Source organism: Peromyscus maniculatus, chromosome 1 (genome assembly GCF_049852395.1).
Source record: "Peromyscus maniculatus bairdii isolate BWxNUB_F1_BW_parent chromosome 1, HU_Pman_BW_mat_3.1, whole genome shotgun sequence".
Classification (NCBI taxonomy): Eukaryota; Metazoa; Chordata; class Mammalia; order Rodentia; family Cricetidae; genus Peromyscus; species Peromyscus maniculatus.
The window spans coordinates 147,396,019-147,418,046 of NC_134852.1; the positions used below are offsets into that span (position 1 = coordinate 147,396,019).

A 22,028-nucleotide genomic window follows, 5' to 3' on the forward strand; every position below is an offset into this window, starting at 1 on the left:
TTCCACCACCCCTCGGGTAGACAACTTGTGACTGTGTCGCAGTAGCTAAACTGGGGCATGGGGTGGTGAGGCCGAGGTGAGAAGGTGCAGTCCGGCTCCGGTAACCAGAAGGCCGATGCTGCACGAATTTTAGGGTGGACTAGGAACCGGTTTCAGGTCTGGAGGAAGAGGCCTGATGTGGGAGCCCGTATCTAGAGAGGATGCGCAGAGCGGCCGCCCGGCGTCACAAACTGGGCATGCTCCGGCTGCAGAGAGCCCGCCCCTGTGCTCCCCTGCCCCGCTTCCGGCAGCTCCCGGCCACGCCCCCGCGTGCGAGGCAGACTTTACTTTTCTCCGACTACACTCCCACAACTCCCCGCCGTCTGTAACGTGACTCCTCCCCGCGCGCTCCAGGCCCCTCCCCAAGTGCCAGGCCCCGCCCCCAGCTCCTGCATGCGGGAGAACCCTGCTTCTCTGTGCTTGAGCCTGGTGTTCAGGCGTGCGGGCCCTCTGCACCATTGCAAGTTGTTGAGTGGCTGCACAGTTTGCAAGCTGGTGAGTTTCGGGGCACAGTGTGGGGCCCTCCCTGGAGAGAGCGGAAGTCCGGAGCTCAGGAAGACCGCTGCTGCTCTGAGTTGTCCTAGGGGCTCCTTCCTTTCTCCAGGACCTCTGCCCCTCCTGTACAGGCTTTGATGAGTATGCTTCACTCTCCCTGGACTTGGGATGCAGTGGGCCAATCTGCTTGGTGACTGTGTCTTTCTCCCGCCACACCTCCAGATAGATACCCAACACTTTTCAAGCCTCTGCTGGTCCTCTTTCCCTTCACTGCTGACCAGGGCATGAGAATCCACCTCACCTCTCTTTCAGGAAGCTTCAAGAAGTGCCTGCTCAGATCGACTTGCAGCAGGCCCATGTTCCTTCCTTCTTGAGAATAGGAGAAAATCACCAAGGCTCAGGGTCCTGCAAAATCATGGCTAGTGTTAGGCACATCCCTCTGGTCAAAAGGTCATCCTTAAACAGTTGGAGTAAGCAGATGGAGTTAGCCAGGCACTTCCCAAGTCAGTGACAGTACAGTGACTCCAGGTCATGCATGTCTCACTCAGTGGGTCTAGGTCTTTGTCCTGTGAGGGCTCAGCGGTTTTACTTCTAGCTGCCTTAATCTGGAAACTGATTGTTCTGAGAAGCAAGATTTGAGTGTGTGTGTGTGTGTGTGTGTGTGTGTGTGTCCTCAGACACAAGAAGCAGCCTGTGAAAGGACATAATACAACGTGCGGTGTCCATGTTAGATCTGCCCTTCATCTCTCTTCCCTGACAGGCAATCCCAAATGATTTTATTAACTTCCTGTGTCTCTTGATATCTGCAGTACTTTTGATGCAGAGACCTAGGGAACTGGGGGGATGTAAGAAACCTGGCTTGTGGTCAGTGCCCTGTAAGCTTGGACATGTTATCATCGGAGTATCTCCCAGATCCTGAGAATGGCTGGGCAGAATGGTCCTGCACTACTGGCCTGCCTGGGAGTTCATCCCTTCCTGGGCTCTCTCTGGGTCTCCACTTAGAATTTGGCAGTGAAATAGTGAGGTCTGGGAACCAGGCTGCAAGAACTCTGCTATGCTAAAGATATTTTTCTTTGGGAATCTTCTTTTTCACTGGGGGAAAAAACATCCGTAAGAGTATGGGTTTGACGAATATGTGGCATGGCTCTGAAGAGGTCTCTATTATTATGGAAGGCTTAAGAAGCAGAGCCCCAGGTGTGTTGGTTAGACAGCTATGTCTTGGACTCCAACCTTTCTGTGGAGAGCGAAAGAGCACCAGTCTCTGGGTTGTGTTCTAGATGAGTAGGCCTCATCTGGGCCTGTCTCTGCTCCCTCCCCTCACTGGGCCTGCTTTCACAGGCATGCCATTGTCTTAGCTTTCTATTGCTGTGCTAAAACACTAGATTAAAGCAGCTTGGCGAGAAAAGGGTTTATTTGGCTTACATGTCCTGATGCCAGTCCACCATGAAGGGAAGGCAGGGCAGGAACTCAAGAAGGGCAGGAACCTGGAGGCAGGAACTGAAGCAGAGAGCACAGTGGGATGCTGTTCAATGGCTTGCTTTTCATGATTTGCTCAGCTTGCTTTTTTATATACCCCTGTTGTGCCCAAAGTCCGGACCCCCAAAAGACCACCAAGAGACCAAATCTGATGCAAAAACAAGGAGTCTTTATTGCCAATTAACTCAGGCCTCTCTGTCCACCTGGCTCAGGAGCAGAGCAGGAGAGACTTCAAGCAGCAGGGGGTGAAGGCTTTTATAATGGTTAGACAAGGGAAGCTTGGGGGAATTCCAAAGCCGCATAGTTACAGGCTTGAGATTGGCTCAAGCCCTGGTTGGGTAAATGGATTGAGCTGATTGGCTGTTTTGGGTCTAGGGAGTTGCAACATTTTAGTCTTAGGAAGGACAGCAGGAGTTGCTTTGTCTGTTTCTCATTGGCCTTTTCCTGTTGGGGGAGGTGTTCATGGTTCTGTCTGTAACTAGGGCCAAAGTCAGGGGCAGTGGTGGGGGCGGGGGGGGGCATCCTGCTCAAGTCTTGCTATGGCTGCAATTCTGCTGAGGCCTGGGTCTCTCACTCTGGGACCACCTGTCTAGGGCACCCAGGTTGGCTGGGCAGTTCCACACCAGTCTTCAGTTAGCAGAGATAGGCCCACAGGCCAGTCTGATTGAAGCATTTTCGCTGTTGAAGTTCCCTCTTCCTAGACGACCTGAGCTTGTGTCGAGTTAACAAGAATACTGACTAGTCCAGTCAGTCAGGGTCCCCTTTTCCCTCATGCAGAGACATGGGCCGGAGGGACACTGAAGTGCTCCCTTCCTTCCTTAACACTGTACTCTTCACAGTGCTTGCTAATAGATGCCAGCTGAGTTTGGTGGCTCAAGCTTCGAATCTTAGTACTTGAGAAGCTTCTAATCCCAGTATTGAGAGACTGAGTCAGGAGGATTATTGCTGGGAATTAAAGGCCAGTTTGGACCACATAGTTGTTGCAGACTGCTTTGAGCCAGGGTGAAACTCTTGTCTCCAAAACACAACCAGTCAACCAACCAAACAACCCAGTTAAGTTGTCGTAGTTGTTCTTAATTTACAGAGCACAAACTTTTAGGATCCAGTGGTCAGACCCACAAGACCATCACCTTGTCAATGCCTTTCTTAGATGTTCAAGCTGGTTTTGATAGGAAGCAACAGGAGTGTCACTGGTGTCTCAGTTCATTTTTCTCCCTCTCACTGGACTAGTCACATGCTCCTCTACTTGGGATATGGCTACCCCCTCCCCTGAGTAAGCTGAAAATACTAGACAAAAAAGGGCATCACCTATCTGACTCCCTAAATAGCCCCGCTCAACAGCGCAGTGCACCATGCCACAGACTCACATGCCATCACAATTTTGACATGCATGGCATTGTGGTCTGTAAAGTTCACACTTGAAAATCATGCATTTGAATTACAAAAAAAAAATTGCAAAAATCTCATAATGTTTTGATAAGTTTGTATTTTTTTTTTTTGGTTGGGCCACATTCATAGCTGTCCTCAGCCACATGTGGCCCATTGGTCACAGGTTGGATGGGCCTGCTTGTGCCTGTGGCTTCTCTTAGCCGGAAGGATCACAGACCATTAGCCCTGAGGTCAAAATTCACAGCATGCAAGGTGCCTACTGTGTCCTTAATGCTCTGTCCTGTGGGAAAGCACGGAAAAGTTGGGTGCACCATGAAACTGGGAGACAGTCCTGTCTCTTCACATGTCGTGGTGACTTTTCCAATGCCCCACCATGGTGTAAAGCCCTCCCCCCACTAACATCTACTTCCTCCCAGGTCTTTGGCTTCTGGTTGGGTCCCTGTCACCAAGAATATCTCAGACTCCTGACAACCCTGGCTAGGTTGCTGCCACAGCTATGCCTGGCCCTGTTTGGGTGAGCAGATGGCTTTGCCCAAGTTCTTACTGAAGGCATTGGTGTTTGAGTGCAGGCTGTTATTTAAATAAAGCCTGAAGGTTCGAATCAGAGACCTCTAGACCATTCCACTGAGCAGAGTGTGCCCTCTGTCCGCCTGTCCACAGACACTGATAAACAAACTGGCCCACACCAGTTCTGGGGTCTGAAGTGAAAGCAACAGGGATTGTTCAGGAGGGAGCAGGCCTTTGCTGGAGGCTGGCCTTGCCATGGTTGACAGGATGGATTTTCTTGTTCTGTTTGCTGTGGAGGCCTGTACAAGGCATGGATAGATAAAAGTTGGAGATGCAGCATCGTGGCCTGAATATGTTGTGGTGTGTGTCCATGTTATTCAGCTGTTGGCTTTTTGACTTAAAAATTAGCAGTAATAAAGGGCTCACCGAGGAGGGCTGTGTGGTTTGGGGAAAGCCACATAATGAATATGTGGAGTGTAATGAGTGACTTATCCCTTCCTGTAGCTGTTAAATGGTTTGCCTTAAGAAGGGGACTAAATCCTTTGGTGACCTTCTGTGACCTTGAAGGAATCTGCCTTGGTAGATGTGGTTTCCGTGTGGAGGGGTCACAGGCTGTGTCTACCAAGATACCAGGCATCCCTGGGTTAGGCCTGCCTCCTGTACCTTGTTCCAGAGTCTGCCCCAGCAAAGTAGCCAGATAGACAAGACAGGCCACCAACTCTTGTTGCTCGCTAAAACTTGTTTTCTGCACTCCCAGCTGGAGTGAACTTACTTTGGCCTGCAACATAAACGAGTAAGACCAGTTAAAAAAATTCTGTAGGAACATCTTAAAGCTTTTATTTGTTGTCATGGATAACCACAAAAGGAACAACGAAAGAGTGGTAAATGCCTGGTATGTCCACTCTGCTACTAAAATTTTCTTGTTAGAATAATTTCCTACCCATAACACTTGTGAAGTCAGCCCTGTATCCAGCCCAGCTCTGGGGCCCATTCCCAGAAGTCGGAGGGTGACACCAAATGTCCAGTCCACCAATGGCATGGCTCATAAAAGCAGGCACTTGTTAAATCTATTTGTTTTTATTATAGACATCGATCTGCCAGTTGCAATAATGCATTTATGGACATTTTTCTGCAAGCACAGCGCTGGTGGCAGTTTTTACTGACAAATTGAGTCATATGGATAGTAGTTCAGAGCACTCTTAGCCTTATTGACAGATTGGGTGATCCCAACACGGGATTTCAGTGCATTGGTGGGTGAGGAGAGAGAACGGCTCTCAGAACAAAGTAGGAACTGGGACGTTAGACACGGAGATGCTAGTTAGGTGTAGACATGGGACGAAGAATGGACAGCTATTTCTCATTTATAAACTTAGCGACAAAAGGTGGGAAGCCAGGAATGCTGCCTTCAGGTTGGTCTGCTGTTAGTATGATTGGTCAGGTCTGCCCCACATGGGCTCCGGTAAGACCTGATGTGGCAACCGGTCGCCCTCCATGAATGGGTATACACAGGTTGCCCCAAAGGTGGTCTGATCTTTGCTGGCATCAGAATTTCTGAGAGCTCTGGTGCCCAAGGTGGTTTATAGGGCCCCATGGCAGGAATATAGGATTGAAGCCTAGGGATCTTCAGCTTTGTGGGCTCTGAGAGGCCTCCGGTTGCTCTCCGTTTGAGCCCTTGAGTTCATCTTTAGACTAAGACAGGAAAGAGAATGTTCCAGCTCAGACCAGCTCCAAAGCCCTCTTCCAGCTGGATCCGCCTGTGCTTGGCATAAGTTGCCCAGGCTTTATGGATTTGTGCATGTTTTCAACTCTTCAGAGACATGTGACTCTTCAACTTGCAAATCCAACATGTTATCATCGCATTATGACTCTTGGTTTTGTGGTTCTGACAGCAGATGCAGATGTTACCAGAACTCTGGCATTAACTTTATGATAAGTGTGAAGCATGGGCAGGCATGGCTGGCCTCCTTTCTCAGTGCCCTTCTGAATAGGTTGTATTGCTTTTCTTCTCTTGAGTAGAAGCATTTTCTCTCAGGTGAGGGCTAGCTTTCAAATACAAACCCAAATGTGGTTTTTTTGTAGTGAAAGGGGTTTTTTATAGCAAGTGCTAGAGCTGTGTATGGAGAGAGCCATGGTGGGATGCTGACGGAGTCAACCACTAGCTGGGTGAAATGGGCAACCGGTAAGCACCCCACCCCAGGTGCCTCCCTCTTTGCTGGATGAGAGTGATTGACGTATTCTGTCTACCTGGGAAGGAAGCATATGCAGCAATAAATGAATGTTTGTTTTATAAATAAGCACAACGTGGATGGAAGCCTCCCCTTGAGACCACAGCCTTAGTTCACAGCCTTATTTTCTTCCAGGTCAGCCAGCTTGTACACTGCCCTTCAGTCCAGTCCACATCCCAGTTTCTCTGCAGCCCAGTCAGCACGCTTCAGTGCTGGTTCCTTCAGTGAGCATCTTTGTTTCCTTGACTCCAACTAGAACCTGTATCACAGACTCAACCTCCCCCAAGTCCCCGGCTAGGTTAGTAGCACAGTGGTCACCTGCAACATCCCTGGAGACAAGATGGCAGCCATGACTTTGAGAAAGGTGACTTCTTCTTCTAAGGCTTGGTCTGCTGGCTGCTGTGGGGTCCGATGAACGTGGTATCTTGAGGGATTCCGGAGGCCGGGCCCCAGTGAGCCGAGAGTAGTGGTCATCGTTGCTTTGGGATAACATCCGTTGACAGTCACAAAGCTGTGCTTGGTGGAGTAGGACTGGAGGCTGCAGAAGCCCTTCTCTGTCATGTCTGAGAGACCAGCTTGCCTGGGTGTTGGGTGTGGCTCCCCCATTCGGAAGTGCCAGATTTCTAAGGTTTCATTTGTGGTGTTGATTTGCTCAGCTGCCTGTTCTGTTTCTTGTTATTGAGTTTTCAAAGAGCTTGGCCTCCTGGTCCGTTTGCTCAGGAGGCCAGCTTCAGCTGTGCCCTGAGAGAATATCCTCAATATTGGTGCCAAGAGCAGGCACCTTTGCTTGCCATGCACTGCCAGTGCCAGGCAGCCCTAGGCTTGATAGCTCTAGTCTCTTTTATGTTGAAAGGATATCCCAAAGAGCCAGACATGTGATCCCACATGATGGCCCTGCTCGGGACCCAGGGGTGACACTAGCTTGTCCAGCCTTTTCCCTCATGTGACTGCTCATACCATAATACCAAGGGGTAACCCAGGTCTGCTGGATAAATTTTGTCAAAAATCAGTGATCTGAAGCAGGGCTTGTTATGTGTACCTGAAACCCCAGTGCTTAGGAGACAGAGGCAAGAAGAACAGAAGTTCAGGTCCATCCTTGGCTACATAATGGCTTCAGGGGGAGCCTGGGCTACATGAAATCTTGTCTCAAAACCCCTTTGTGATGGTTAATTTTTTTTAAAGTTGGTGCTGGGTGGCCTAGAATTCCTGATGTAGATCCGGTTAGCTTTCAGCTCACAGAGATCCTCCTGCCTCTGCCTCCTGAATACTGGGATTAACAGCGTGTGCCACCAATCTGATATGTAATACTTAATCTTGGTTGTCAACTTCATGGAATTTAGAATCACTGTGGAAACAAACCTCTGGGCATGGAATTTTTAGATTGGGTTGAGATGGGAAGACCTACCTTAAATGTGAGTGACATCATCCCATGGGCTGCAATCCCCACTGAGTAAAAAGGAGAAAGTCATTTGAGCACCAGCCTTCGTGACTCTGCCTCTTGACTGTGGATGCAGCCACCTCCTGCTCCCACCACCAAGCCTTCCCCACCACAAAACACAGTATCCCCTAGAACTGTAAGCCGGGGTAAACTCTGCCCCTTTTAACTTGCATCTTGTCAGGCATTTGGTCATAACAGAAAAGTAAATATATCAGATGTATCAAATGTATCAGAGCTCTGCAGAAATTTTCTGGGGGTGGGGGTGGGGGAGAAGGAACTGCATCTTATTTGAGTGGCTCTTCACTCTTCTGTGGCTCATGTCATCATGGAGTGTGGAAGGCATACTGTCTATGTCGCTTTACTTAGCCAGGGTGCCCAACCTTTTGACATGGTGACATGATGTTGCATTGAGCTGCGTTCAAAGCTATTGCATGGCTTTCCAGCTGAAGGTTGGCCATGCTCTACCCTAGATCATTTCATCAAATCCTCTGGATTAGTTGAAGAAGGATGAGCAAGGAGTGACTTTCTTTTTCCTTTTTACATGTGAGGAAGCGGGGTTTCAGAGGTACATGGGGGCGTAAAGAAGAGCTGTATAGCCCAGATCTGTTTGCTAAACAAGGGCAGTCTTCTCACTAGCCTGCCATACTTTCTTTACAATGGTTAGGCTGAGAAGGTGTTGGGAGGCCTTCGTGGGCAGAACAGAGCTTCTGCAAGCACATGCTTTGATATTCAGTGAAGGTTCTCTGGTCAGTGTCCGCAAGCATTGTCCTGGGTGGTGAAGAAAAGCGTATATCTGAGTCTGTTCCTACATGATGGTTCTCAGGACCCCACGAGGAGTGTGCAGACAGTTAGCTGGGGCTGAGTACAGTGCAGATGTCCTGACAAGACCCTGCCTACTGTAGGCGCTTTGCTCTTTGTGGTCAGTCTCTGCCTCACACCCCTCGGTGAGTTGAGGGCAAATGCTCTGGGGCTGTGGGGGAGGGAAACATCCAAGTCCTATCCATGGACTGTCCATGCATCACTGCTGGACAGGCACCCTTGCACAATCCTCCTCAAAGTGTGTCTGGAGCAGCTTGTGAGATTTCCTGTGGGTGTGCTGTGGAGGGCAAGCATTGGATATTCCAGGTCGAGCCTTGGAACCTGAACTCTGGGGTGCATTTGGGGACCTGTCAGCACAGAGTCCAGTTTGAGAATAGTGTAGGGTTAGCTAACAAGGATGGCTAGTACAGTAGGTGAGGGTACTCCGGGAGGGGCTGTTCCATGCTGAGGGCTGGGGGGATAACAAGTCATTGCTCGGATCCCTGGAAGTTCACGTGCCTGCTTGTCGTTCAATTGGGAAGAAAAGGAAGTTCAGCACTGGGATCTGGCAGTGAGGGGGAGGTGCCAGTATAGATTATGTGGGGTCTGGCAGTGAGGAGGTGGTGCCTGTGGAGGTCGTGGGGATCAGCCTTGTCAGCTGACTGGAAGGTACATGTGAGAGGAGAGACTAGTTGGAAAAGGCAACTACGTGTAGGGTCAGTTTTCTTTGTTTCTTTTTGTTCTTTTGTTTTGTTTTGATTTTTGAGGCAGGGTCTCCTGTAGCCCAGGTTAGCCTGGAACTCACCTTGAATTCCTGATCCTCCTACCTCCACCTTCTAAGGGGTGGGATTGTAGGCAAGAACCATCTAGCCCAGGTCCTCCTTCTTACTCTGGAAGGAGGAAATGGTTGGTGTGTGTGCTTTTATTTAATGTGGATTTTAAAGAAGCATGCTGTCTGCCTTGCCTGGCATTTGGGCTCTGAGGCGGGGAGATTGCCTTATTTTAACTGCTCATTCAGGCAGAGATGTCAGCGGGGAGGAAGGCGCCTCATTAACAGGCACCTCCACCCCCAGCCTGAGCTCTGTGGGGGGCAACCTGTACTTCCTGTAGGTAGCCATGGCATCCTTAAAATCACACTGTCAAGTTTTAGGTGTACAGTCACATCAGAATGCAAATTAAAAATAGAGCGTGTGCTTGGCTGGCTTACATAAAGACCATGGAAAGTTCTCACTGGGTGGTGGATCGCTGTGGGGCTCCTCTGGTGGTTCCCAGTGTAAGAAGATACTCTTTGAGAGCCGGGCGGGTCAGAGGCCCGTTTTCCGGTGCTGTAACAGAATACCCGAGACTGGGTGATTCTGTGTATAAAGAAAGAGCTTTTGGGCTCGCAGTGTTGGAGTTGGGACGTTGGAGATCAGGGTCCCATCTGGTAAGGGCCTTGTATTGCTTCAACTCATGTTAAAGAACAGAAGGGCAGGCGGGAGGCTGAAGTCCTGTGATAATTGGTCCATTCCTGAGAGAAAGGCATTATTGGCTCCACTGTCCCCCCACAGTCCAAAGCCCTCCCACTGCGCCCTGCCCTCCCATACTGCACAGTGGAATTGTTCTAGTCCATGAACTTTTTGGAAGAAGACTAAGCAGGCTTATGCCAACCTTGTCTTCGAGGGCTGTGCTCTTGAAAAGCTGAGTGGATGTGACTGGGTAGATGTTGTGTGATACTTTGCTTGTATTATGACAAAGAAAGCTTGCTTGGAGTCAGAGGCCAGAGCTAGCCACTAGTTAACCATAGAGGTCTGGAGGTCTGTGCAGAGAGGCAGCAGGAAGTGATAAGGCAGGGCGGGGAGAGGATCTCAGCTTTTTTGGACTGAGGAACGGAAGAGGGAGGAAGCAACTGTGGCTGCTCCCCTGCTTCTCTGATTTTTCAGGTTTTTACCCCGATACCTGACTCCTGGTTCTTATCGATAAGATTCACTGGATTTGTGCTTCAGGTAGGTGAGATGTATTTGTATTCTGGGTGCTGGTGAGGGCATCTGGAGGACAGAAGAGAATGGATTTGTGTAAGTTAGATTTTTGTCTCTGTGGCCAAGTGTCACAGAGAACACGACTTAAGGGAATAGTTTGCTGTGGCTCACGTATTCAGAGGCCTCAGACCATGCAGAGTGACTCCATTGATTCTGAGCCCGGAACAGAGGTAGAGAATCATGGCCATCAGGAGGCAGAGACAGAAATGAGGGAAGGAGAAGAAGAGAGACAGGACAGAGTCAAGGTCACAGTGTCTTTCCAGCATATGGCCCCAGTGACCTACTTCCAATGAGGCTCTTCCTTCTAGTACTAATCATATTATAAATCCATAGAGATGAATCCATTGATTAGGTCAGAGCCCATAGGGTCCAGTTATGTCCCAGTGATTAGAACCACCAGCTGAGGATCAAGCCTTCAACACTTGAGGGTTGAGGTGGGGGGGGGGGGCGGTCACTTCACATCTAAACCATTACCATTTGAAACGGCCATTCTGAACAAAGGGCTTCTGAGTAGAGATTTAAGTAGGAGAGATGGGTAGCCACAGGGAGATCTGGGGAGAGGTCTCTGGGGCAGGAACTGCAGCTGGTGGGGTCTTGGGTGGTCGTAGGGTAGGTGTGTCAAATGGACACGTGGTGGGGTCAGAGTGGTGTGGAGGAGTTGGAACAGACAGGTTTTGCAGGCCTGGCCCCTTTATGTGGTAAATGCAGAGCTCATGGAAGGTCTCAGAAACAGAGATTGAGAGTCTCCGTGTTCCGAGGTTGTCATCTAGTTAAGATAATGCCTGCCATGACTCCTGTGCCTGTGTCAGATGACAGGGAATCAAATGAGAAAGCTTGTCACGTCCTTAGCACAGTGGTGGTAGGAGCTCTGTTCTGGGCATGCCGCTGTTCTTGTTAGTAAGGCTCTTAGCACTCAAGGGGAAGTTTCTAGAATAATGGGCAAAGAAAAGAAATGATATATCTCCAAAAGTTACTGAATTTAGCCGGCTATCCCAAGAAGACCCAGGTGTACTATTCTTTATTGTGCAGAAAAAAATTTGTTTCTGTCACCATTGTGTTAGCATCAGATTAAGCTGTCGAGTCAGATGGATGCAGGGCGTCCTGTGGCCTGTCTGCTGATTAACAGGCTCCCTGCACCTCCCCTCCTCCAGCCCATCCGTCTCTGGGCTGAGCAAGGCTCTGAGAACTGACTGGTGGGAACCGAGTCCCCTTGGGTCAGAGTCACTAGGGGAGGCTGCTTCCAGAATGCTGCTTCTGAGGGATAGCCAGAAAGTTTTCTCAGAAAGATGGGCAGGTGTAAACATGGGTAAATCTTAAAGTTCAAGATTACCCTCCCTGCTGGCTGAGACCAGACACAGATAAGTGGGGCTTTTGGTCCTAAGCTAGATACATCCCAGACACACTGGGTAGCTGCACATTCTGCACCTTACACTCCATAGCTCTCCTAAACATGATTGCTGCGACTCTGCCACTAGCTGGAGTGTCCTTGGCCTTGAGTCTGGATCAGTAGTTTGTTTTCTTTTTGTCTTTAGAAGCAGGGCTTAAAGACCTCTAACTGGTTCAGTATGAGGCTGCCTGCAGGGGTTGAGTGTGGCCAGGGTATGTTGATCACTGTGTGTGTGTGTGTGTGTGTGTGTGTGTGTGTGTGTGTGTGTGTGTGTGTGTGTATGTAGTATACATGTATATGTGGAGGCCAGAGGTCAGTCACATTCATTGCTCCTCAGGCTTCTTGTGTTTTTTGAGACAGGATCTTTTTTTTTTTTTTTTTTTTTTTTTGGTTTTTTTTTTTTTTTTTTTTTTTTGGTTTTTTGAGACAGGGTTTTTCTGTGTAGCTTTGCGCCTTTCCTGCATCTTGCTTTGTAGACCAGGCTGACCTCGAACTCATAGAGATCCTCCTGGCTCTGCCTCCTGAGTGCTGAGATTAAAGGCATATGCCACCACTGCCCAGCTTGAGACAGGATCTTTGACTGGCCTAGAGCTTACTGGATAGGCTAAGCTGGCCAGCTAGTAGCCCCAGGGATCTGTGCATCTCTACCTCCCCAGTGCTTGGATTACATCTACATGCCAAGCCCGACCTTTGACTTGGGTTCTGGGATTCAAACTTGGTCCTCAGGCTTGCACAGGAAGCACTTTACCAACGGAGCCATCCTCCAGCTCCATCACTCATGTGTTTGTTTGTTTGTTTATTCATTTTAATGTGTAGAGGGCCCTGTGTGATTCCAGAGTCTGTCAAGCTGGCTGTAACACTAGCCACCACCATGATTGGCAACTTAAGGTGTTGACTTTGTCTCAAGCTGTTAGGGTGACTTAGGAAAGGTCACATCTCATGGTCACATCTCAAGGGTGTCGGCACCCTCAGATCACCTCTGCGTAGCTCAGAATGAGTCTGCCTGAGAAAGTAAGTGTTGCTAGGATACATAAAAGCTGTGGACCCATGCAGACTGGTGTGCTGTGGGCCTTGGAGTCCTGTGAGCCCCGGTGCTCAATGGGCCTTGGGGGTTGTGTGCATCTTAAAGGCCTGTGAATCCAGGATTCTGGGGATGTAGGACTGTGTGAGTCTGGGGACTGTGTGGAGCTGAGTGAGCCTGGCTGTTATGTGGGGTGGAACAGGGAGTGTGAAGTGAGAACATTGTTTTGGGCTCTGGCCTCACTGTCTCTTGTTTCCATTCCCATCTGGTGTCTTCTATCCCTGCAATCACCTAGAAGTTTCTGGAAATGCCAGACTTCACAAATGCCATACAGGCATGGGGTGTGGCTGCCTGGTACAGTATGTTGTTTAGCAAGGCCCCTGGCATAGAGACTCAATGGTTGGCCTCTTTTTGCTTCCCATCACTCTTCTCTTTTGCTTCAGACAGACTCTAGTTGACCCTCCTGCTCAGATCCAAGGCAAAGTGCATTTGTGCCTGGCTCTTTTGGACCTACCTGGCCCTACACATGCCCAGTAGGCACTTTATCCAGACTCTGCTTCTCTGCCCTTGCTCCAGAGTTGCATGTGTGGGTGGTCTGGGGTCTCCCTTTCTCTCTGTACGTTGGTGACTGCCTTTGCCCCTAAACCCAAACCCAGATATACTCTGCTGTTGGCCCTGCCCTCCAACCTCCCCAGTCTCAAGTTAGAAGGCACTTCAGTCCTGGGTTCCTTCCTGACCTTCTATTGCATTTGGCTCTCACCTTTGTGGTACTGGGTTCATCCTGAGGTGTTAGGATGCTGGATCAGGAGCCTTCTGAGGCCTGGGCTGTGGTTGACTTGACCAAAGGCTATGCTTTGCTGGACACAGGCTCTGTGCTTCTCAGCACTGCATCCCAGGGTCAGAGGTTGCAATCTCGTGCAATGAGACTGTGTTTGAGAAGAGGCCTTCAAAAGATGGTTAAGGTAAAGTGAGGTCACAGGACTGACGTGGATCCCAATCCCACAGACTCCATGCCCTGTAAGGTAGGCAGTAGATCCCCTGTCAGTATGCCAGGAAAGAGCTCTGTGCAGGAGCCCAGGTAGTGACAGGAAAGAGTCCTCCTAGGTAGCCAGGCTTTTGAGCTTTTGTCTGGTCTGTAAAAAGTTACATAAATGCCTGTCAGTTAAGCCACCCTGTGTGACATTGTGTTCTGACAACCAGAGCTGACCCAACATGGTGTTTGCGCATAAAGTTCAAGTTTGGGAATGAAGATAGCTCTGTTACTGGAAAATCTGGGGTTCTTTCTTGTGGGCTGTCAGTCTCATTAATATAAGAATTTATAACCAGATTTGGAAGGAAGCTCAAGGACGATTAGATTATGTAAGTGAAACAACAGGATAGGCCAATCTTGGCAGCTGTTGTGAGGAGGAGCTGGAGAAGAGGGAGAGGGCAAGCTATGCTTGCTCGAGTTCGGGGCCGGAAGTGTGCATGTCAGCCATGGAGAGACATGGGGTAAGTGGAGGGCTTCAGAGAAAGAGGGAGGGATGTCCAGTGGTCAGGGAAACAGAGTTTATTAAGAAGAGGCTAGTAAGCTAAGGGAAAAGCCCCAGAAGCCTGAACCAGGAGGCCTGGGACCCTCCATAGTGCAGTTATGTAGACCACCCATCTCCTATGTTGCTGGCTTCTTTTGCACATGCCCTATTCCTTACATGAAGCTCAGAGGAGGAAGGCTTCCAGTCTTTCTCTACAAACTGGCCAGGTGGCTTATTAGGTAAGTTAATTCTGTAGCAACCACCGCCTCCAGTGTCTACTCTGTGTGTGTGTGTTGTAGAATATTATTTTAAGGTGTATTACTTTTGTTTATACTACACTTGTTTAACTCTGTTAAGCTTTGTTACTTTGCCTGTCTAAAACACATGATGGCCTAATAAAGAGCTGGACAGCCAATAGCAAGGCAGGACAAAGGATAGGTGGGGCTGGCAGGCAGAGAGTATAAATAGAAGGAGAAATCTAGGAGAAGAGAGATCTAGGAGCCATAGAAGGAGGAGGACTCCAGGGGCCAACCACCCAGCTACACAGCAAGCCACAGAGTAAGAGTAAGATTTACAGAAATAAGAGAACTGGAAAAACACAGAGGCAAGAAGTAGACAGGATAATTTGAGTTAAGGAAAGCTGGCAAGAAACAAGCCAAGCTAACTCTGGGCATTTATAATTAAGAATAAGTCTCGGTGAGTGATTTATTTGGAAGCTGGGTGGTGGGTCCCCCAAAAGAGCAAAAACAAACAACAACGTGTGTGTGCTCCAGTGTCCATAGAAGAGGGGTTCAGATTCCCTGGAGGTGGAGTTACAGGCATGTGTGTACTGACCAGCATGGGAACTGGACTTGATTCCTCTAGAAGAACATCTAACTACTCTTAACTGCCGAGCCATCTCTAGTCGAGTGTAAGCTCTCCCCTCCCTCCCCTTCTCTGCCACACCCCTCCTTCCTACTCCCATTCCATCCTTTCCCCTCTCCTCCTCTTTTCTTTTCTTTGAAGCATAGTCTTACTATGGCTATCCTGGCTATCCTGGAACTCTCTAGGTAGACCTGCTGGCCTCATAATCACAGAGCTCTACCTGCCTTTGTCTACTAAGTCCTGGGATTAAAGGTGTGCATAATCACACCTGGCTTGTCTCATTCTTACCAGATAATACCCACAATCCTTGTTCTTAGCTGAGCTTCTGACTTCCTGTGGATGTGAATGTGTACCAGAGGAAGAGAAAACAGAGGCCTGGGCTGGTCACCAGGAGCCCTAGTGACTGCAGAAGTGGGTACGATAAGCAGGACGAAGATTCCAGCAGGGTTGCGGAGAAAGGCTAGTCTTATTGGGTCTCTCAGGACTCCCTGGGAAGCAGAGGTGACAGCAAAGAGAAGTCCTTGGCTGGGGGATCCTCCATAAGAGAAGGGCTATGCAGAGTGACCAGCATTGACTCCTTAAGTCCCAGCATATCACAACCAATCGTTATTACACTTTGAGCATTATCTGGGGTTCTCAGAAACACAGTGGCCACCTTCAGGCTGGGCTGTCCCTGAGAACACTGGTAGGTCTTCATTGAGGTGGGGACCTCAGTATGTGTTTCCTGCTGACAGACACACTGCTGGCCCCCTTCTGCATCTGTACAGCCTATTACAGGAGACCTATAGAAGTTGGAAGCCATTAAACCTGCCTGTCCATCCCACTGTGTGTGGGTTCTAAACCTATGCAGACTTTTAGGACTGTTGTACAGGAAATGCAGATGATAAGCCTTTTCATTCTGAGTACTTCCAGCTCTCTACCCCATAGTGTAGATGGACACCATGTCCTTAGGGCCCTACACTGGGGGCCCACTGTGGACCAGAGAGGGACTGCTATATGATGCCAGAGTCCTGAGTTGGGAATGTGTTGTGAATATTAAGACATGGGTCTGAATTCTTCTTGGTTATCTTTTATTTATTTATTTATTTATTTATTTATTTATTTATTTATTTATTTATTTATTTATTTATTTATATTAGCATCTGTTTGCTGTTTACTTCCATAGAGCCAGCAAGAATATGATTAACCCCGAGGGTCACCTTCTAATGTAATTATTAGTGACTGATTCTGCTTATTCTGGGAATCAATAAGGGAGTGGTATAGTAGCCTGGTATATACTTGGACTTCATTTCTGGCATTTCATAATCATGATTCTAGGACAGCGTTCCTATTGGCTTATTACTCAGAGTGTGTTTGGTGATCCTGAAGTGCGTGATTACTTCCACATAATCATCTTGATAGGTAGAGTTCAGTATGTGACTTATGTTAATATGGCAAGTACTGCTGAAGTCTCCCGCCACTAATAGTTAGGGCGGGGATGTATAGTAATTGATCTTCCTGGGAGTGCTGCAATGTAAAAACAATCCGGGCTGTTGGAAGTATATTTTACAAGTGTGCATTGGGCCTTTGGGATGTTATATTGAAAAACCCAATTGTACAGTTACCATGGGAACCCAATTAGAATAGATTGCTTTTTTTTTTCCTTTTGTCTTTCATCTTGACCAAAAATCTAATGTATTTTAAGCGTTTTCATATGGAACTGTGTTCCTCTACTGATGCGCCCTGCCACAGGGCTCTTTTATACCCCCAGCTTCAGCTTGGCATGGTGGTGTTCTCTAGCCGTGCCGTATGAAGATGTCTCCCAGAGAGATTTAATCAAATTTTTGTGGGAAAATTTTTGCACATGGTGGTGGAGGTTTTGGAAAGCATTTTAAGAAGTGGGATGATGGGTATCTTCCTGAGACAGCAGGCGATCCCCCACCCCCATCCCCACCCTCCCTCATGTCCCTCTCCAGTGGAAGATATAGGGTGTCCCTCAGAGCTCAGTCAGAGTATTAAGTCCCTAAAAAGTCCTAGGTTACAGAGTGCTAGAGATGACAGGGGACCCCTGGTTTGGTCTCAGAACTTGTTTGTGCTCTTAAAATGTGTTAGGGCTCCCCAGAGCTTTTGCAAGCAGTACACAGTGGCTGCTCAGTTTCCTGGACATGGTTGTTCCAGGTTCTCCTTGGAATCCCAGCATCCAGGGATCCTTTTTATAAAGAAGCACAGTGTTCGCATAGAGCCCAGCACATTCTCCAACAGACTAAATCATTTGGAAATTTCTCTGTCTTTATTAGAAAATTTTGTTTTTTTATACTTCCATATATTTTGATCCCTCTCTCTTCCCCACTTTCTCCCTCTAAATTTTTAAAAATACCCATTGCAATGTAACTATCAAAATAAAGAAATTTAATAAGGAAAACAATTATATACGTTTGGTACACGTAATATTCTCCCCCAAATTCCAGTTTCTGTGGGCTAAGTCCCGAAGGTACAGATGGCCGACTCTGCTGCTGTATTAGAGATAACATTGAGAAATTGAAAAGTATTTATTAATTCATGTGAACAACCATAACCCGTTCGATTTTTACATAAAGAGCATTTTTCAGTGGAAGGCAGTTTTATTTTCCATAAAAAGCAATTAGCGGCAGGAGTGTTACTGATCTGCCTTTGTTCCAGACCTTCTGAATATCTGAGTGCATAGACGGCAGCAGGGTGCTCAGGTCCGCTTCTGCGTTCAGTCTGCCTAGATGTTCAGGCCTCCTGAGAAGCTGCCCTTGCTCAGTGGAGAAGTTGGAAAAGGGAGTAACAGTTTATATTTCAGATACATGGGACTGTCCTCGCAGAGCTGGCCAAGTGGCAGACTTTTGAAGTGTGGCAGTCTGGTGACAAAATTCTGCGCCTTCCCTACTCCCGCCTGTTCCCATGAACTGTGACTTCAGCATTAGGTGTCTTAGGTGCTTGGCTGCAGTTTGAAATGAACTTCCCTAGAAGTCCACAGATGGAAGTTCAAGTCCCTAGAAAGTCTCTGTTAGTAGATTGCATGACTTTGAAGAGATGGAGCCCAGGGGAAGGAGCCCTGGTCAGACATTGAGATTGTGCCCTGAAGGGGCTGGTGGGACTCTGGCCTCTGCTCTTTTCAAGTCTTAGTGATAAAGTGAATGGCCCTGCTTTACTGGCGTACCCATTCATGACCACCCAGCCTCCCTGTAAGTTAAAGCAACTGTGAGGAGGGCCGAGCCTTTCCTCCTGGTTAGCTGGTGTCTCAGGACTGAGTTTGCCACAGTAAAGGGGACCTGCCTGGCTCGGCATCTCTATCAGTTGGAAGTCGCTCTGCTCCCTTACGCACTGATGGTGATGTGATCGCCGCACACCACGCTGTGGCGGTTTTGGATTTCTGGCTGAATTCCACCTGGGCCTGAAGAGTTACGATCCTTCCCCTCTGTGTGTCAGCCCACAGAAGGCCATGGCCCTGTAACTTTCTCCATGTCTGTCTGCTTTGTGATTAGGGCCCGGATGAGAGCTCTTGTGTCGTCATGCATACTGTTGGCATTGTTTTACCTTCAAATGTTTTCTAGAATTTACCCAGGAAGTTGTGTGAGTGTGGAGACTTCTCTAAGTATTTACTGCGAACCTGGGACCTTCTTTTTCTCCCTAATATACACCTGCTCATGCCAATTATTCTTCTTGAGACTTTTTCGGTATTTTGTGTTTTGCAAGACATTTGACCCTCTCATGGAAGTTGTTGAATTTATTGGCTGAAATTACTTGCCTGTTCCCTTGTTGTGTCTTTCACGTATGTGGGGTCTTCAGTTTCTCCCTTTTTTTTTTTTTTTTGAAATAAGAGTCTCACTATGTAGCTCTGGCTTTCCTGAAACTCACTCTGTAGACCAAGCTGGCCTCAAACTAATAAGATCCTCCTGCCTCTGCCCCTGGAGTGCTGGGACAACATGCCCAACTAGTAGTCATCTTTTTAAAAGTATGAAATGCATTTACTGGGAAATTTCTATTACTATGACCTCTGCAGGCATTCCATGGCACAGATGTACCCCTACTATGCACATGCCTGCGCGCACACACAAATAAATAGTTTTGTAAACAGATAAATTTTTTAAAAAGAATTAGTAGTATTGCCTTGTGAGCTGTAGAATGCTTCCTTGTGGTGAAGCTCTTCTGCTGCCTTCCTCTCCTTCCTCTCCTCTCAGCTTCTTACCATGTCACTATGTAGTTCAGGCAGGCTTTGAACTTACGATCTTCCTGCCCTTATCCCCCATAGCTGGGATTTCAGGTTTGTGCTACCACACCTGGGTGATCAGCTTTCTGAGTGTGACTGCCATTAGACATGAATGCCTGTGACATCATATATCTGACTGCTATGGAAGTAAAAGGGGGAGAGTGGTCTCTGTAAGGTTTCTGGGTTACATGTAAAATTTATATTGTATATATAGTGATTTTATGTGTGTGTGTATATATGTATGTGTATGTGTGTGTGTGTGTATATATGTGTGTGTATGTGTGTGTGTGTGTACAGAGAGGAGAACAGATGAGAGAATAGGAACATCTTAGTTCCAGGCCACAGAAAATACTCATTTTACACAATTTGACTTTGCAGTCTTTATGAGTTTGGCCTCCCTGGCCCCCAGAGTTGCTTTACTCCATTATTTTTCCTTTTCCTTCTTCAGTTCATCTCCATCCTTTGCTTATTTTTTTCCATCACTTTTTAAAATGACACATTGTCTCAGGCATGCTTGAGAATACACAAGGTCAAATAAATTCTAAGGCACTGGCTGGAGGCCTGCACAGCACCTTGTCCTGTGAGGCGGTCTCCACTTCCTGTCCTGCCTGGCCCCACCCTGATGATGTCACTGCTCTGAAAGTCATGTTTATATAGTTTTCCGATATGCACGTTTGTGTCTCAGCGATGAAGAGGGCGCTGTGCTGCTCACGAGAACCAGAGACTCCCTCTTCTCTCTCGCTTTCTGAACTTTATCCAGAGCTGCATTTGGCCAGTGTTCTGTGCGCTGCCCACCGTGACACTGCCCTCTGTGACTGTCATGTGGCTTGATGTTTCCCTGTTAGCAGGCATTTGGACCCATCCCAGGGTTTTCTGGGCTCCACAGTTCTGATGACCCTGGAATGTGTCTCCAGCACACAAGTGGAACAGTTTCTCTTCTGTGTGGCTCAGGCAGAATTGTTGACCTGTCAGTGGGCTCAGTGATACAAGACAGTTATGGCTTTGTGAAAACAGCTACAGCAGATGAGACCCCCTTCCACAAGTGACTCAATCTTGGAGTTACCTTACTATGGATAGTTGCTGACCTACTGTGTGGCAAGTAAGATCTCAGTGTGATCTACATGGGAAGTGGTACCTCAGTGTGATCTTGCTTGCCTTTCTCCGATCATTGAGGCTGAACATCTTTCCACATTGCCTCTCACCACTCTGGCTCTGTGAAATGCCTGTTCACACCCAGGTTGGCCATGGAGTCAAGGATGAACCCGACCTCCTTCTCCTCCTGCCTTCACATCCCAAGTGCTGGGATTGCATACATAGGCCACCACACCTTGATTTAATGGGTGCTGGAGATAGTATCTACAGCTCTATGAATGCTAGGTAGGCACTCTATGATTCACTCTATGAATGAAGGTAGGCACTCTACTGAGGTAGTTATGTCCCCATCCCTATTCACACCCCCTTTGCCCATGTTCTAATTACTTGTCTTTTTCTTATTCATTGTCAGTGACCCCTAGTTCATAGTTATTTCATCATTTTCTTGATGGTGACTTCTGGTGGGCAAGATTTCCTAGTTTTAATATAGTTACATATAATTGGCTTTGGACTTTTTTTTTTTAAACTTGCACATTCTGTGTCTTATTTCAAAACGCCCATCCCTTTCCCCCATAAAAATGCTGCTCTATATTCTCTTGTAGAAATATCAATTTTCCTCTTCATATTCAAGTCCATTCACCATTTGGAATTAATTTTCATCTGTGGTATGGAGTGGAAATCCGATTCTTTACTGTGAGCAGTTTTGATTTCCTGTTGCTCTCTGCTCATTCTTTTTCCCATCATTAACTTTTGTTTATTTACGTACTTCATAAACAGTTATTTCCTATTTTATGTTGGTTCCTTTAGCTCTCTGAAACCCTACATTCCAGCGTGGGCTCCAACCTGTCTGTTATATTACTGTACCTCTCATACATGACAGCCTGGTACCTGTTGGCCTGAGACTTGACCAAACTCATCTGGATTGTGTCTCATCAGCTTGACTCCTGAGGACTTTGTTCAGGAATGCTTTCTTCACGTCCCTGAAGGGCATTTGGATGCCTGAAGCCACTGTGGCAGCACTCAACCGTGTCCTTTCACTAGCCAGGAGACCTGGGCTGCCTCTCTGATATAATGAGGGGAGGTCCATGGTCTGTGCGTGGATGGTGTAACTACAGCCATCACTTGTCAAGGCCACACTGTGCTCCTTGTCTCTCAGTTTTGCTCCATCTCCTTGTTCCTCCCTAAATTGTTTCTGCTTGCTAGAGAGGTCAGCATAAATTTAAAAATTGTCATGTGTTCAATATCTAGTATATTAGAACTCCTTAATCCAGTTTTCTCAAAAAGAAATGGGTTGATACACTTTTGCCTAAAGCTGCCATAAGTTAAATATGTACCAAATCTGGAAGATTGTGAAAAGTAATATTAAAATCAATTCCTCGTAGGTTCAGGCCAGTGTCCGCAGATATATGTGCAGGTGGATGCCATCACCTGGGATCTGGGGTCCCATAAGTCACAGTTCTAGCATCTCCAACATCTTGGGGCCTCTGTTGCAACCCAGGCTTCATTTGCACAGCTTCATGCATGGGCCTATCAAAGCTCTTGCCCCATCAGGGCC

At 47.8% G+C, this 22,028-nt stretch overlaps 1 protein-coding gene across 2 annotated transcripts in view; it reads left to right on the top strand.

Annotated features, from left to right (window-relative positions):
• Positions 1 to 376: 376 nt before the first annotated feature.
• The window catches only part of Mgmt (O-6-methylguanine-DNA methyltransferase), a 243,831-nt gene continuing 222,179 nt past the window's right edge, over positions 377 to 22,028 (top strand). Inside the window, exon 1 of one of the 2 annotated variants that reach the window (XM_006987568.4) lies at positions 377 to 534. In XM_006987568.4, coding sequence (XP_006987630.3) covers positions 433 to 534 — 102 coding nt within the window. In that variant the 5' untranslated portion in view covers positions 377 to 432. Of the gene's footprint in view, positions 535 to 10,216; positions 10,353 to 22,028 lie in introns of those variants that run through there. The other variant, XM_016006087.3, reaches the window with a different exon arrangement.